At 46.1% G+C, this 18159-nt stretch overlaps 1 protein-coding gene across 4 annotated transcripts in view; it reads right to left on the bottom strand.

Moving 5' to 3' along the window:
- The window catches only part of LOC712725 (aspartate-rich protein 1), a 68046-nt gene that overhangs the window by 10391 nt on the left and 39496 nt on the right, over positions 1–18159 (bottom strand). For 2 of the 4 annotated variants that reach the window (XM_077950306.1, XM_077950303.1), the window contains 6 exons: positions 14224–14390; positions 8499–8566; positions 7095–7116; positions 3709–3791; positions 2157–2178; positions 912–941 (listed from right to left, as the gene is read on the bottom strand). In XM_077950306.1, coding sequence (XP_077806432.1) covers positions 912–941; positions 2157–2178; positions 3709–3791; positions 7095–7116; positions 8499–8566; positions 14224–14390 — 392 coding nt within the window. Of the gene's footprint in view, positions 1–911; positions 942–2156; positions 2179–3708; positions 3792–7094; positions 7117–8498; positions 8567–14223; positions 14426–18159 lie in introns of those variants that run through there. The other 2 variants (XM_077950305.1, XM_077950304.1) reach the window with 2 other exon arrangements.

The following is an 18159-nucleotide window of genomic DNA, read 5'->3' as shown; positions in this document are numbered from 1 at the left end:
AATTTCTTTTTCATAGAGGTCATTTAAAAAATTAAATATTAAAATGCTACAATTAAAAATAACCATGATTTCCTCTTTGTAAGTCTTCTTCTGGAACCAGGGTGTGTGCACAACCTTTTGGGCCCCTGTGATCAGGGTCTTCAGCAGCTCTGTGTCACTCTCCTCAGGAGATTCCCTAAAGATCAGGCTTCATTCAAACAGGCCAAGCTCACACAGCCTGCGCAACCTACACCAGTGAAGCTGAGAGATGTGACTCTCAACACTTTCTGCCATTAGGATAACTTTCCAGGTTCAAATATACATGATCTACTGAAATGAGGAAATGTATACCAATACAAATAAACACATTCACGAACAAATGTCCATGAGTACGGGGTGATTTTTGGTTAACTAGCTCTATTCATTCAGACATACAAAATATTGGTATAAGATACCACAAATTTGGCTGGGCACAGTGGCTCATGCCTGTAATCAGAACACTTTGGGAGGCCGAGGTGGGTGGATCACAAGGTCAAGAGATCAAGACCATCCTGGCTAACATGGTAAAACCACGTCTCTACTAAAAATACAAACATTAGCTGGATGTGGTGGCACATGCCTGTACTCCCAGCTACTCGGGAGGATAAGGCAGGAGACTCACTTGAACCCGGGAGGCAGAGGTGGCAGTGAGCGGAGATCACATCACTGCACCCCAGTATGGTGACAGAGTGAGACTCTGTCTCAAAAAAAAGAAAAAGAAAAAAAGAAATCACAAATTTGTATCAGTCATCTTAAATCTAACTAATCAGCTGCCAATATAAAGATTCTAGAAAGTAAAGAAGGTACCAGTAAGTTGAAAGGCTTCCCGTATTTATGGATCGGAAGACTAAACATGACTAACACACAATACTACACAAATGATCTAGACTCACAACAACTGCTATCAAACTGGTAACAGCCACCTGTGGAGAAATGGAAAAATTAATCCTAAGACTTTAATGGATTTTTATGTGCCTCAAATAACCATGGTAACATTGAAAAAGAATAGTGTTAGAGGAAGCACATTCATGAGATTGAAATCTACAAAAAACAGAGAAATTCAGACAGCCTGCTTCTAGCATGAAGCCACCCGTAAGTATCACAGATATAGAATCGAGAGCCCAGAATTAAATGCACACATACAGAGTCGGCTGATCTTCAACAAAGGTACCAAGAATACATAATGGGGAAAGGAAAGCCTCTTCCACAAATGATGGTAAAACTGCATATTCTCATTCAAATGAAGAAATGGAATGCTGACAATGTGCTCAAGGTTGTGCTTCTCCCTCCTTTCCAAGACACTGGAGCTTTTGCAATGAGCCCAGAGTGAATTTTCATTCTGTCCTCCATGCCCAGGGAGATGTCTTCATACCAGAGGTAAACAGCAAGGACAGACAAATGAATGTGCTGCCATGAAACCTAACAGTTCATAAGGTAAGGATCCATTTTTCCTATGCATCTGGGCAAACCGCAGAAGAATTTTATATCTAAGATTAAGTAACTGCCTGTGACAGAACTGCATCTCAAACCAAAGGCTCTGAGATTTTGCAGTGGCACAGGCAGAAAAGAGCAGGTGTTCTCAGAAAAATCATCTTTAAATAATAAAGCAAGAAGAGGTGATCGAAAAGACAGGATACTCAAATGCCCATAAACATAGTACTTCTCACCATGATGACATTAAACTCTGTAAATAACAAACTCAGCTTATATTTACTTTTTCTTTTTCTCTTTCTACACCCTCCCTCAGCCTCCCAAGCAGCAGGTATAACATGAAGGTTCCTGGAAACGCTGTTTTATTAGATCCCATCTGAAATCTTGTTGCCTACCTGGAAAGGCATCCTCTTCCCTGCTGAGATTCTCCAGAATCCACTCTTTAGAACCACCAACATCAGGATAAGTCAGTGAGAGCTGCACTCACTTCTCCTACTCCAGGTGAAGACACACTGGCTCACAATCTCCTGGTTGGTTCTCTGGTTCACACATATTTCTACAGCCCCTCTGCTCATAGCTATACACTTGCAAAATCATTTGCTCTCACCACACCCCCAATATGTTTAACAGGAACCCAGATTAAGGTTTCTATATATTAAAGCCAGCAAGTTTGTTTCTCAGAAAGTGAGTTAGTTCAAGGTACATACCCAGGACAGATGATGGTGAAATCTGCAATGAGACAAAAGAAGATGCTATGAGGATCAGATCAGTTCTGCCCCATCCCTTCCACAGATCTGTTAGTCTTTTGATGACTTCAGAAAACTACTTGTGAAACAGTGGTGAGTCAAGGTCAAAGGCCAAACATTCTAGCATAGAGGACACCTGTGGAAAAGACAAGAGCTTTTCCCACAGAATTTATCTTTGAAGTTGATTTAGATTGGTAAACGCACAATGCCTAACCCAAGGAGAAAAACTTGTGTGGAGGAAAATCCTTCTGCATTACAGTTGATGTTGGATGCTGTCATTTAAAAACATCCCAGTTGGGAAGACATTCCCACTGAACTCCACCCCAAGAAGGACTATTGTGTATGTTGTACATAATGTGCCTTGTCATATTTTTATATCAAAATTAATTGAGAAGGAAAGAAATCAGGTGAAGGAAATAATGTATACAGTGGTCCATTTTTAACACAAAGTGCTTTGAACTGGTTTAGGTCAGCAAAGGATACAAGAAATAGAATATGCTAGGCTCCTGCTTGGATGCGCAATGCCTGCTTGTTGGACCCCCCTCCACCCCACTTAGTTGCCCTCACTTGAACCAAAGAAGTTTAGTCTAAGATGAAAGTTTATTAGCCTGCAAAATAGCTCGCTTTATCTGTTCTTTGTCTGTATCAGCCTGCTCAGCTACTTAGGTCGTAAGTCAAATACTTGGAAGAGCCCCTGAGCTGACTACGATGGCAATGCATTGTGGGCTTCCACAAAATGCAGTAAGACAATCCTAGAAAAATACCTAAAGCCCCTCCCCCAAAATCAATAGGCAACACCTGGGAAGATTGTGACCCCACAGTACTCAGCCTATGAGGAACCAGGGGAGGACCTGCACACTAGGGGATAAATTGCTTGTTGAAACTGTGCTGGGTGTGTCTGCCCATCAGACACCAGATCTTGCAACACTGTCTCACTTTCGGGTGGGCGGGGTGTCTCATGCCTGTAATCCCAGCACTTTGGGAGGCTGAGGTGGGTGGATTACCTGAGGTCAGGAGTTCGAGACCAGCCTGGCCAACATGGTGAAATCCCATCTCTAATAAGAATACAAAAATTAGCTGGGCATGGGGACACATGCCTGTAATCCCAGATACTCTGGAGGCTGAGGCAGGAGAATTCATTAAGCCCAGGAGATGGAGGTTGCAGGGAGCCAAGATTGCACCACTGTACTCCAGCCTGGCCAACTGAGCAAGATTCTGTCTCAAAAAAAAAAAAAAAAGAAAGAAAGGAAAGGAAAGGAAAGGAAAGGAAAGGAAGGAAGGAAGGAAGGAAGGAAGGAAGGAAGAAAGGAAGAAAGGAAGGAAGAAAGAAAAAAAGAAAGAGAAAGAAAGAAAGAAAGAAAGAAAGAAAGAAAAGAAAGAAAGAAAAAGAAAGGGAAAATCTCACTTTTGCTGTTTTTCAGCTCCCTAAGTCCATTCTTTTGAGTTTGGACTGGTAAGTTTCTCACATCAGAAACCCAACATCTCCTTAGAAGACAAAGAAAGATGGTCTTACCTGGGCATCATCAACATCATGATTACCATCATCATCTTCATTTGGTGGTGGGCATACTAAACTCAGGTTGTCCTCAGAAGAACCTGGAAGGACACAGAGGAAAGATTAGTACGCTGGTTGTTTGTGACTGTGAGTCACTCAGGGGGCTTTGCTGGGTGTGGTATACGCAACGCAGGTGGTTGATTAACAAGCTTGGACTGAGTAGATGGTGGGCTATTCCCCTGAGTGGAAGAGGGATGGCCAAGGAGTGGAGTGGGAAAGACATGAGACATGGAGACCTTGGCCTTGTACTAGAGGCATCAGGCAGCAACACAAAACAGTCAACCCCAAATGGAACTAAAGCACACACTAAGGGTCAATGGAAGAGTGCCTTCCTCCCTCTCAAATGTTTTGAAACTCTTCAAAACAAACAGGATTTTCTTAACGTATTCAAGACCCTGTCAGTATATTAGGATCCAATTATGCTGGTACTACATTTAGCACCTGTTTTAAAGGATTTATTACTTAATTAAAAGCCTATTTTATTGGTGAAATGGACTCAGTTTTACCCAAATTACTCTATTATATTAATCACACATTGTTTTTCATAGAGAGCATTGAAAAAATAATATTAAAATGTCGCAATTAAAAATAGTCATGATTTCCTCTTTGTAAGTCGTCTTCCGGAATAATGGTGTGTGCACACAACCTTTTGGGCCCCTGCAATCAAGGGCTTCAGCAGCTCCTATGTCACTCTCCCTGAGGAGAGTCCCTAAAGATCAGGCTTCATTCTGACCAAGCTCACGAAGCCTGTGCAACCTACACCAGTACAGCTGAGAGACGTGACTCTGAACACTTTCTGCCATGAGGATAAGCTTCCAGGCTCAAATATACACGATCTACTGAAATGACAAAATGCATACTAATGAACAAATTCATGAACAAATGTCCATGAGTATGGGGTGATTTTGGTTAACTAGCTTACATAATTTTTTTTAATTTGATGCCTATTCATTCGGACATGCAAAATATTGATATAAGATATCACAAATTTGGCTGAGCATGGTGGCTCATGCCTGTAATCTCAGCACTTACGGGAGGCTGAACCAGGCAGATCACGAGGTCAAGAGGTTGAGACCATCCCGGCCAACATAGTAAAACCACGTCTCTACTAAAAATACAAAAATTAGCTGGGCATGGTGGCATGTGTCTGTAGTCCCAGGTACTTGGGAGGATAAGGCAGGAGAATCACTTGAACCCAGGAGGCGGAGGTGGCAGTGAGCAGAGATCACATCATTGCACCCCAGTGTGGTGAGAGAGTGAGACTCCGTCTCAAAAAAAAAAAAAAAAAGAAACCACAAATTTATATCAGTCATGTTAAATCTAACTAATCAGCTGTCAACATAATGATGCTAGAAAGTAAAGAACATACAAAGAACTTGAAAGGGGCTAGGCGCAGTGGCTCACGCCTGTAATCCCAACACTTTGGGAAGCCGAGAAGGGCGGATCAAGAGGTCAGGAGATCGAGACTATCTTGGCTAACATGGTGAAACCCCCCTCTACTAAATATACAAAAAATTAGCTGGGCGTGGTGGCAAGCGCCTGTAGTCCCAGCTACTCAGGAGGCTGAGGCAGAAGAATGACGTGAACCTGGGAAGTGGAGCTTGCAGTGAGCCGAGATCGCACCACTGCATTCCAGCCTGGGCGACAAAGTGAGACTCCGAGGCAAAAAAAAAAGACAAGTAAGTTGAAAGGCATCCTGTATTCATGGATAAGAAGACTAAGCATGACTAACACACAATACTACACACATGATCTATAGACTCACAACAACTGCTATCAAACTGGTAATAGCCATCTGTGCAGAAATGGAAAAATTAATCCTAAGACTTCAGTGAATTTTTATGTGCCTCAAATAACTGTGTTAATGTTGAAAAAGAATAGTGTTGGAGGATGCAAATTCATGAGATTGAAATCTACAAAAAGCAGAGAAATTCAGACAGCCTGCTTCTAGCATGGGGGCACCCGTAAGTATCACAGATATAGAATCGAGAGCCCAGAATTAAATGCACACATACAGTCAGCTGATCTTCAACAGAGGTGCCAAGAATACACAATGGGGAAAGGAAAGCCTCTTCCACAAATGATGGTAAAACTGCATATTCTCATTCAAATGAAGAAATGGAATGCTGACAATGTGCTCAAGGTTGTGCCTCTCCCTCCATTTCCAAGACACTGGAGCTTTTGCAATGAGCCCAGAGTGAATTTTCATTCTGTCCTCCATGCCCAGGGAGATGTCTTCATACCAGAGGTAAACAGCAAGGACAGACAAATGAATGTGCTGCCATGAAACCTAACAGTTCAAAAGGTGAGCATTAATTTCTCCTATGCATCTGGGCAAACCGCAGAAGAATTCTGTGTTCAGAATGAAGTAACTGCCTGTGACAGAACTGCGTCCCAAACTAAAAGCTCTGAGATTTTGCAGTGGCACAGGCAGAAAAGAGCAGGTGTTCTCAGAAAAATCATCTTTAAATAATAAAGCAAGAAGAGGTGATCGAAAAGACAGGATACTCAAATGCCCATAAACATAGTACTTCTCACCATGATGACATTAAACTCTGTAAATAACAAACTCAGCTTATATTTACTTTTTCTTTTTCTCTTTCTACACCCTCCCAAGCAGCAGGTATAACATGAAGGTTCCTGGAAATGCTGTTTTATTAGATCCCATCTGAAATCTTGTTGCCTACCTGGAAAGGCATCCTCTTCCCTGCTGAGATTCTCCAGAATCCACTCTTTAGAACCACCAACATCAGGATAAGTCAGTGAGAGGTGCACTCACTTCTCCTACTCCAGGTGAAGACACACTGGCTCACAATCTCCTGGTTGGTCCTCTGGGTTCACACACATTTCTATAGCCCCTCTGCTCATAGCTATACGCTTGCAAAATCATTTGCTCTCACCAGACTCCCAATATTTCTAACAAGAACCCAGATTAAGGTTTCTATATATTAAATCCAGCAAGTTGGCCGGGCGCGGTGGCTCACGCCTGTAATCCCAGCACTTTGGGAGGCCAAGACGGGCAGATCACGAGGTCAGGAGATCGAGACCATCCTGGCTAACATGGTGAAAACCCGTCTCTACTAAAAATACAAAAATTAGCCGGGAGCGGTGGCGGGCGCCTGTAGTCCCAGCTACATGGGAGGCTGAGACAGGAGAATGGCGTGCACCTGGGAGGCGGAGCTTGCAGTGAGCCGAGATCGCGCCACTGCACTCCAGCCTGGGCGACAGAGAGAGACTCCGTCTCAAAAAAATAAATAAATAAATAAAAATAAAAAATAAAAAAATAAAAATAATAAAGCCAGCAAGTTTGTTTCTCAGAAAGTGAGTTAGTTCAAGGTACGTACCCTGGACATCTGATGGTAAAATCTGCAATGAGACAAAAGAAGATGCTATGAGGATCAGATCAATTCTGCTGTACCCCTTACACAGATCTGTTAGTCTCTTGACGACTTCAGAAAACTACTTTTTTTTTCTTTCTTTTTCTTTTTTTTTTTTTTGAGACGGAGGCTCGCTCTGTCGTCCAGGCTGGAGTGCAGTGGCCGGATCTCAGCTCACTGCAAGCTCCGCCTCCCAGGTTTACCCCATTCTCCTGCCTCAGCCTCCCAAGTTGCTGGGACTATAGGCACCCGCCACCTTGCCCGGCTAGTTTTTTTGTATTTTTTAGTAGAGACGGGGTTTCACCGTGTTAGCCAAGATGGTCTCGATCTCCTGACCTCGTGATCCGCCCGTCTCGGCCTCCCAAAGTGCTGGGATTACAGGCCAGAAAACTACTTTTGAAACAGTGGTTGAGTCCATGTCAAAGACAAAACATTCTAGCATAGAGGACACCTGTGGAAAAGACAAGAGCTTTTCTCATAGAATTTCTTTGAAGTTGATTTAGATTGGCAAGCGCACAATGCGTAATTCAAAGAGGAAAACTGGTGTGGAGGAAAATGCCTCTGCATTACAGTTGACGATGGATGCTGTCATTTAAAAACATCCTAGCATGTCATGTATTAGATGGGAAGACGTTCCTACTGAACTCCACCCCAAGAAGGACTATTGTGTATGTTGTACATAATGTGCCTCATCATATTCTTATATCAAAATTAATCGAGAAGGAAAGAAATCAGGTGAAGGAAATAATGCATACAGTGGTACATTTTTAAGACAAAGTACCTGAACGTGTTTAGGTCAGCAAAGGACAGAAGAAATACTAGCAAGGCTCCTGGTTCGATAAGCAATGCCTGCTTGTTCCCCTTTTCACCCCACTTAGTTGTCCTCATTTTAACAAACAAGTTTAGTCTAAGTTGAAAGTTTACCAGCCTGCAGAATAGCTCACTTTGTCTGTTCTTATCAGCCTACCCAGCTACTTAGGTCATAAGTCAAATACCTGAAGAGCCCCTGAGCTGACTAGGATGGCAATGCATTGTGGGCTGCAACAAAATGCAGTAAGACAACCCTAGAAAAATACCTAACCCCCCTCCAAAAAAAATCAATATGTGACACCCGGGAAGATTGTGACTCCACAGTACTCAGTCTATAAGGAACCAGGTGAGGGACCTGCACACTAGGGTATAAAATTCTTGTTGAAACTGTTCCGGGTGTGTCTGCCCATCAGACACCCGATCTTGCAAGACCATCATTAAAAGTCTCACTTTCTCTGTTCTGCAGGCCTCTGAGTCCATTCTTTGGGTGTGGATGGGTGAGTTTGTTTCTAACATCAGGAAAGCAACATTTTCTCTGAAGGAAAAGAAAGGGCATCTTACCTGGACATCATCATTGTCTTCCTCACTTGGTGGTAGAGATTTTAAACTCAGGCTGTCCTCAGGGGAACCTAAAAGGACACAGAGTTAATGTCAGTGCCCTGGTGGTTGGAGACTGAGAGTCCCTCAGGGAGCTTTGCTGGATGCGGCATATGGAGCGTGGGACTGAAGATTTAAGACGATCTCAGAGAAACAACTATGTTCAAGTAGTGAGCATGAGGGAGTCTTACCAGATACCTCGCATCTTAGTCAGTGCCTGGACCTAGTAAGACTCTGCATTCCCAAGTCAAAGATCAAGGCTTTGATGTTTGCTGTGACATAGACAAGACAAACTGGTCTTCCGGAAAGATAACCATTAAACACCAGAGCAAGAAAAAAATGGTTACAAACACAGCACACAAAGCCCATGGACATAAATTGTCTCACCTCTATCTTATTAAAATACAAAAGGAACAAGTCAGACTTCTACACATATTTCCTTTGGTTCTGTCTTCATCGCTCTTTTCCTACATTCCAAAGCAACAGGTGTCACCTAGCTGCTCCCAGAGATCCTCCTAGAGTATCATTCTCTACCTACAGGTCTGCCTCACTGTGCTGCTCTCATGGACGGTGTCCATTGGCCAATCTTTAGAGACAAAAACTCCACAAGAAGTTATTCCAGAGAGCAACTCGCCCCACTCCTACTCCAGGTGAGGCCACACTGGGTTACGCGAGATCACTCTGCCCTTCCCTCAGTGTTGTCAGACTCTCCCTGGGCTCTGGGGAGTCAGAGGTCTCTAGAAAGGCATTGCTCACACTCGCCAGCCTTCAAGTGAGAAAGAGGAACTGAACGAACCACGTTTCAACTTTTTCCTTCCACTGGCCCATTATAGGTCTCACCTCCAATCTCACAGCCCTGAGATTCCCACTTTGATGTGCACACTTTAAGTTAGAGGAGTTCAACAATCGGCCCCTCAGCCAGGCTCACAGCAGATGTGAAAGAGCATTCTGTCGGGCCATTGCACGGTGGCTATTGCAATGAGGTTCTTTTTTTTTTTTTTTTAATTTTTTGAGACGGAGGTTCACTCTTGCTGCCCAGGCTGGAGTACAATGGCATGATCTCAGCTCACTGCAACCTCTGCCTCCCGGGTTCAGGCGATTCTCCTGCCTCAGTTTCCCGAGTAGCTGGGATTACAGGCACGCACCACCACACACGGCTAATTTTTGCATTTTTAGTAGAGATGAGGTTTCACCATGTTGGCCAGGGGTTTCGAACTCCTGACCTCAGGTGATTCACCTGCCCTGGCCTCCCAAAGTGCTGGAATTACAGGTGTGAGACACCACGCCAGGACCTGAACTTTTACTTGTAAATACTTAAAATGTATTTAAATATAAAGAGGCACATATATGACTGATGATCACACTAGACAGCACTGGAGACCCAGACATGAAGACATGACCCCCTCCCCTGGTGTTTCCTTGCGAAATGGTTTACAGCTGTGCTCCCACCATACATTTATGGTAACTTCCTAGGCTTGTGCACAAAGGCCAGTCACTGTGTAGGGCTGGGGATATGACAACAAGGACAACATCCAGATCCAGGGGGATTCCAGCAGGGGGCGCACGTGCACACAGGGGAAGAGCATGGCCCTGCACACCCTGTCTAGACAGCATCAGAGAAGCAGGAGCCATGGGGCAGGGGCACCTCATTGTCCTCAGGAGCTCAACCTCATCCCCAGGGACCCTGACTCAGAAGCTGGGGCAGGCTCCAGGGTTGGTGTAGGGCTCAACAGGCTGGACAGGCTGAGAAGGGAACATTTCCACACGTGCGCTAGATCCCAGCCCAGGGCTGACCTAGAACTCACCCCAGGGATGAGTTCACTACAATGCCCATGAGGCCTAACATGTTCTCCCCAGGACTGAGCTCTGGGATAAGGACTAATGAGGAAGACACAGTCACTGCCCTGGCAGGAAACACCCATAGCCAGGGTTCCTCTATCCACCCTGTGGGAAGATACAACGCAGACAGAGTTTGACACTGAAGATTCCAAACCTTCTATAAAATAACTGGAAACTGACGTGTTCTGGATTCCACAGAAGAGCTGCAAGGATAAGCTGGACTCTAAAATCAGTCCCTATCCCTTTGCTGAGCTCCTGGTGCACTGGAACTCGTGTCCCTCCCCACCTCCCCTGCTACTCGGGAGTGCTGCAGCTACAGACCCAGTGCTAGGGGGTCTGTCCAGTTGAAACACATGTCAGCCAGGCATGGTGGCTCACGCCTGTAATCCCAGCACTTTGGGAGGCTGAGGTGGGCCCATCTCCTGATGTCAGGAGTTTGAGACCAGCATGGCCAACATGGAGAAACCCCGTCTGTACTACAAATACAAAACTTAGCTGGGCGTGGTGTCTCATGACTGCAATTGCAGCTACTCCGCCGGCTGAGGCAGGAGAATCACTTGAACTTGGGAGTTGAATGTTGCAGTGAACTGAGATCACACCACTGCACTACCCCAGCCTGGGCAACAGAGTGAGATTCCAGCTCAAAAAAAAAAAAAAAAAAAAAAAAAAGAAACACATTTGTGGCCAGACAACCCTTGGCCATTAGTGTCTCCTGAAGGACCATTCCTCAAGTGGCTTCCAGAAGAGCTGAAAAAGAAAAACTCATCTGTCCCAGCCCCAGGAAGATCAGGCCTGGGACCTGTCTGTGTCTGTCCTGACTTGTGTCCTGTCTGCTCTGTGTCAGAGAAGTGGGGACCTGATTCCTGTTCTGCCTCCTCACCAATTTCTGCTGGTGTCACTGTCATCATCGCACAGAGATGGAGGAGACAAGAGAAAGCAATGAAACTCCATTCTTGAGGCATTCAGGATGACGTCCACACCATGCTCTCGGCAGACAGGAAGACCAGGTCCTGCTCACTCCTACTCAGAAGGGGTCTCAGAGATATGAGTACTAACCCTGTTAGACATTTCTCCTCCGCTCTTCTCTTTTTTCCTTTTTTTTTTTGAGATGGAGTCTTGCTCAGTCATTCAGGCTGGAGTGCAATGGCTCGATCTCAGCTCACTGCAACTTCCGCCTCTTGGGTTCAAGTGATTCTCTGCGTCAGTCTCCCGAGTAGCTGGGATTACAGGCACCCGCCACTACACTCAGCTAATTTTTGTATTTTCAGTAGAGACAGGGTTTCACCAGGTTGGTCAGGCTGGTCTCGAACTCCTAACCTCAGGCAATCCACCCACCTGGGCCTCCCAAAGTGCTGGGATGACAGGTATGAGCCACCACACCCAGCCCATGTCTTCCATTTCTTTACACTGTGTGTGCATCGACTGAGTCAGTGGCTGCTCATGCTTGCCCCAGCCCCCGACAGTGGGACAGTCCATCACGGGGATCAGTACCTGGTGAGTGCTGAGCCTCACTCACCTAGCTGTGCAGGAGGTCTCCAGTGAGGGTGATGGGCACCAGGCTAACGATAATGCTGTCCTGAGTTCTGATGTGGCATTGGCCCTTGTCTGTCTGCTATAGATTGGAGCATCTCTTTTTATTTCTTTCTTTATTTTTCTGAGACAGAGTCTCACTCTGTCACCCAGGCTGGAGTGTGCAGTGGCTCGATCTAGGCTCACTGCAACCTCCACCTCCCAGGTTCAAGTGATTCTCCAGCCTCAGCCTCCCAAGTAGCTGGGATTACAGGTATGGGCCACTATGCCTGACTAATTTTTGTATTTTTAGTAGAGACAGGCTTTCACCACATTGGCCAGGCTGGTCTCAAACTCCTGACCTCAGGTGATCTGCTGCCTTGGCCTCCCAAAGTGCTAGGATTACAGGTGTGAGCCACCATGCCCAGCCCTGGATTGGAGCATTTCTAAGGCTTGAGGTAGTCATATTATTAAATACAATGCAATATCTTCTTGATCCTTACCTGCTTTGACCAAGTGTTGAGGAATGAGCCCAGCACTGACAGATGTTGACCTGCACTGTTCTATGTGAACCCTTACACTTCTCAGAATCTGTGAGCTGCCCAGAAGCCTGTGGGCTTTCTATGTGTATTTCACAGTAATCTCCATGCAAACGTCTGTTGTTCCGTGTACCTTTTGCTACCCCGGGTTTTGTGACCACTGGGGCCTCATTTGATGATGGGCAAAGTTTGGCAGCTTATAGGTCACACAGTTCCAGGGGCACACATAGGTGCTGGAGCTCCCTGGTGTGGGGTCCTGTCACCAAGCCTGAGTGATGACACAGTTGAGTAATAAAGACCATCAACACTGGGACCCATTTCTGGGTTCACTTTTGCCTCCTCCATTCAGGAGGTCAGAATCTGGGTTCACTCCTTTCTGCACTCTCTCCAGCTAAGGAGTAGGGATATTAAACTGACCTTCAGGTACAGCTGTGGTGAGGGAGGAAAGAGGTCATTTATGTAAAGTGTATGGTGGTGCTGAAGTTTTGTTTCCTTTTTATTAGAAGACATGACTCGGGAGGCTGAGGTGAGAGGACCACATAGGCCAGGAATTCAAGAAAAGTGACACTTGTACTGTGCTGGGCATGGGGGCCACATTTTTGGGGGAAAACACACATTTACAAACACACTCACAATCACTACACATTAATTTACCCCTAGCTACCTCCCAACCCTCCTGCACACAAACCCACACCATCTAAATGATATGGCTGTTTCCAGGGTCTCCAGTGGATGATCACAGTTCTTCACTGAGCCATCTGTTTCTCACACTGCACTCCAGGTCCTCACTCTTATCAGGAACCGGAAGCCAGGCAGGCTCTCCAGACAAAAACAGGCAAGAGAGTCCCCCGCGACCTATCACTCAGATTTGTCATCAGCAAGGGAGTGGTCTTAGACTATGTACAGTGTTAGAGAGGAGAACAACACACACTGGGGCCTGTCGGGACAGGTGAAGGGAGAGCATCTGGATAAACAGCTAATGCACGCAGGGCTTCATACCTAGGTGATGGGTTGACAGGTGCAGCAAACCACCATGGCACACTTTCACCCATGTAACAAAACTGTACATCCTCACATGTATCTCAGAACTTTAAAAAAAATTAAATTATGGGCTGGGCGTGATGGCTCATGCCTGTAATCCCAGCACTTTGGGAGGCTGAGGTGGGCGGATCATGAGGTCAGGAGATAGAGACCATCCTGGCTAACACGGTGAAACCCCATCTCTACTAAAAATACAAAAAATTAGCCGGGAGTGATGGCAGGCACGGGTAGGCCCTACTCCGGAAGCTGAGGCTACAGAATCACTTGAACCCAGGAGGCAGAGGTTGCAGTGAGCTGAGATCGCACCACTGCACTCCAGCCTGGGCAACAGAGTGAGACTCCATATGAATGAATGAACGAATGAATGAATGAATGAATGAATAAATAAACAAATAAATAAATAAAATTAAAAAAAAATAAGCTACCTTAAAGGATGGAAGAAACAATCTGATCCTTACCTGGTTCCTCCATTTAGGTACCAAACTGGCTGGATAGGTAAGGCTAGAGAATGGGACGGGCACTCCAAAATTGGGGTTTTGAAATTTCATTGAGAAAAGGGCTCTCCCTTTTCTAGATCAAAAAAGGCTCAGTGACAAAGACAAGAGGCAGAGTCAGCCTTTGCCCCCATGCCCCAGATCTGGGAAAGCTGGTTATGGGATGGAGCTGGAAGCCGAGGATGTCTCTGGGGATGAGGCTATGGGAAGGGGGTGAGGGTGGCCACAGGTGTGCCGGAGAGTAAACGACACCCATGGCTTTTTTACCTGTGGGCATCTTTTGGTTGCTGATGTGCTGCAGGTCATGGCCCTCCGTGGCTCCCACATCCAGCTTGCCAGGCTCTACAGTAGTGGATTCTGATGTTGCAGCAGCCACAGCCTCGTAAGTATCAGATTCATAAGAGGGTGCCACCTTCCCCCTGCACCATCTACATCTGGAGTCGATACAACAGGTCAGTATACACCCCATGGGGCACCCAGACTCCACTCCTGCCTGAGCCTTTGATGAAACTGAAACGGTGCTGCCCGAGCAGCCACACTACTGAGGCTGGCACAGCACTAGTAGAAGCAGCCTGACTCCAGGTAGATCTGGGGCCTCAACCCTTAATTTGCCGCCACCTCCTAAAGTGGCTAGTCTATGAGGTCGGGGACCTGCTGTCTTCTCTGAAAAATAAATGAACACAATAAGCGCCGAGAGGCACAAAAACTGCTGGGAGACAGCACAGTCGGAGCTCCTCCTCCTCCTCCTCCTAGCTACCGACTGAGGGCTGCTGGCCCTGGCTGATGCCTATAACCCACAAAGGTTCCTATGTCACCTGGTTACCAAGAAACAGCCAGGCCAGGCTAGTGACTCACAATGTCCAGCCCCACAGCCCCACCCAAGGCCTCACAATGCCCATCCCTGCTGCTGCCCACCTTGTGGCCACCCTGCCCCTCTGTGCTGACTGCACTACTCAGGCTTTTATTCACCCCGGGCTGCCTGAGCTTTCCAGTCCTGAGAAAAGTGCAGGGGGTTGTTATTGGAAGTCACCCTTAGCAATAAACTCAATAGAAAACCCTGGTATGGCCGGGAGCGGTGGCTCACGCCTATAATCCTAGCACTTTGGGAGGCTGAGTGGGGTGGATCACCCAAGCTCAGGAATTCGAGACCAGCCTGGCCAATATGGTGAAACCCCATCTCTACTAAAACTACAAAACATTAGCTCAGCATGGTGGCGGGCACCTGCTATCCTAGCTACATGGGAGGCTAAGGCAGGATAACTGCTTGAATCCAGGAGGCGGAGGTTGCACAGTGAGCCAAGATTGCACCATTGCACTCCAGCCTGGGTGACAAGGGTGTCTCAGAAAAAAAAAATGAAAGAAAATCTCAGTTACTAAAGTCAGTTCCACCAGCATTTCTGTTTTTCAGAGTCTGACAGCTTTCATTTGTTCACCAAATGTAGTTATACACAAATTTTTGACTGCTTTTCTAACTAAATGCTTCTCTCCTTTCCTATAAGTGTTAGTTCTTGTCTGTAACTTGATCATAGCTACCCCCAGGGCCCTGGTCCCACTCTCAGTAGAGAGTTATGGCTGTGTATCCTGAATGAAAGCCTGGGACACATCACACTTTCCCCTCCTGGTCTATAAAATAGGGACTGAACACATCCTTCTCAGCTCTGTAATGCTAGGACCTACCAACTCCCTTTTCTCCCTCTGTTTCTTCTTTCCATGGCAGGGGTACTCAGATATTTCTTTTATTTACTTATTTATTATCTTTTGAGATGGAGTGTCACTCTGTCGACCAGGTTAGAGTGCAGTGGCATGATCTCGGCTCACTGCAACCTCCACCTCCCAGATTCAAGCGATTCTCCAGCACCAGCCTCCCGAGTATCTGGGACTACAGGCGCATGCCATCACATCTGGCTAATTTTTGTATTTTTAGTAGGGACGAGGATTTCACCATGTTGGTTAGGCTGGTCTTGAACTCCTGACCCCAGGGGATCCGCCCGCCTCAGCCTCCCAAAGTGCTGGGATTACAGGCGTGAGCCATCACGCCCGGCCTCAGATATTTCTTTCCCTAACAAATCACAAAGCATTAGTTTCTTATACAAAATTGAGAACCCCACAGTGGGGTACCATTGGCCTCATAGGATAAAGATGAACAGTCAACATCTGGCAAGCATTATGTGCCTGACAGTGTTCCAACTGTGGCATACTCATTTAACCCTCAGAAACAGTCCCATTGTACACATTTTACAGCATAAATCTAGATGGAAAAATCAAGTAACTTCCCCAAGGTCCCATGACTGCTCAGTGAGTTTAGGCAGATGAACAAAACAAAGGCTTAGAGTTCAGTTGTCGGAGGCTACACTGCTAAACAGTAGATGAACCTGGAATTCAAAGGCTCATTCACTGTCCAGCACTAGAGTTTAAGTAGAGTTTAAATTTTGTTCCGGAAACATGAGAGTCACTGAACCACACAGAGGTGAGGAGTCTCTATCAGATGTGTTTGCAGTGAGGTCTCCCTGCACAATAGAGAAGGGCTGATGGAAGCAATGGGACCAATTAAGAGACATTACGTTGGGAGGCCAAGGTGGCTGGATCATTTGAGGTCAGGAGTTTGAGAACAGCCTGGCCAACATGGTGAAACCCCATCTCTACTAAAAATACAAAAATTAACCTGGCGTGCTGGCGTCGCCTGTAGTCCCATCTACTCGAGAGGCTGAGGCAGGAGAATCGCTTGAACCCAGGAGGTGGAGGTTGCAGTGAGCCAAGATCACACCATTGAACTCCAGCCTGGGCAAGAGAGAGAGATTGTCTCAAAAAAAAAAAAAAAAGAGAGAGAGAGAAACATTACGTTCATCTGGGAGAACAGGTAAGGCTAAAGGCAGTGGAAATGACTGAAGTGGACGGAAAAGTTTTCTGATCATTTGGGAGAGAGAACAGGAAGCATCAGATGATTAGATGTGCAAGAACAGGGGAAGTAAAAGGAAAAATAGGCTGCTGAGGTGCTAGTTTGAAGGACTGGGTAAATAGCAGTGACTTTCTCCTACACAGACAGTGTAGGAAGAGGAATAGGTATGGGGAATAAGATAGTTTTTGGCTGGGCGCAATGACTCACGCCTGTAATCCCAGCACTTTGGGAGGCCGAGCTGGGTGGATTACGAGGTCAGGAGTTCGAGACCAGCCTAGCCAACATGGCGAAACCCTGTCTCTACTAAAAATACAAAAAATTAGCCAGGCGTGGTGGTGGGCGCCTGTAGTCCTAGCTACTCAGGAGGCTGAGGCAGGATAATTGCTTGAACCTGGGAGGTAAAGGTCTCAGTGAGCTGAGATGATGGCACTGCACTCTAGTCTGGGTGACATAAGAGTCCATCTCCAAAAAAAAAAAAAAAAAGGAAGGAACATGAACATCATCTTCCTTTCCAGATGAGTAAACTGAGACCTAGAAAGACTAATTCTTCTGTCCAGGATCGCATAGCTACTAACAAGCAGAGCTGAGACCCAGACACAAATGGTCCTGTGGACACTGACTTACACAAAATCCAAAATGAAGAGGAACAGAGCCCCAGGAAATGAGGAGCTGACTTTGCCAGAGACTCACAATGCCCGTCACCAGACGAAGAGGAATCTGCCTGCCTGCTCCGTGCCCAGGTCCCTTCATCTGGCTGTCAGTACCTTGATGTTCCCCTGGGGAGCACTCTGACCACTGTTGGTTTTTGTGGTTTAGATGGGGCTCTCCCTTTCTCAGTCTACGCAGCCTAAGCTCTGGGGTAGGTACATGATGCAGGCTTGGCCAATTCAAATTCAAATTCATGTGTTTTTTTTGTTGTTGTTGTTTTTGTTTTTTCAGAGACAGGGTCTTGCTCTGTCACCCAGGCTGGAGTTCAGTAGCATAATCATAGCTTACTGCAGCCTCAACTCCCTGGGCATAAGCAATCCTCCTGACCTCGTCTCCTGGGTGACTAGGACTATAGGTGTGCACCATCATGCTCAGTTAATTTTTTAAATTTTTGTAGTGACAGGGTCTCACTTTGTTGCCCACACTGGTCTTGAACTCCTGGCCTCAAGTGATCCTCCTGTCTTGGCTTCCCAAAGTGCTGGGATTACAGGTGTAAGCCACCACTGCTGGCCTCAATTCATGTATTCTATTCCCCAATTCACTATGATTGCTTCAGGAATGGGCACATACACCTAGTCGGTCCAAACAGAGTGAACACT

This window comes from Macaca mulatta, chromosome 10, assembly GCF_049350105.2.
Source record: "Macaca mulatta isolate MMU2019108-1 chromosome 10, T2T-MMU8v2.0, whole genome shotgun sequence".
Lineage (NCBI taxonomy): Eukaryota > Metazoa > Chordata > Mammalia > Primates > Cercopithecidae > Macaca > Macaca mulatta.
This window is presented reverse-complemented; position numbering and strand designations above follow the sequence as displayed.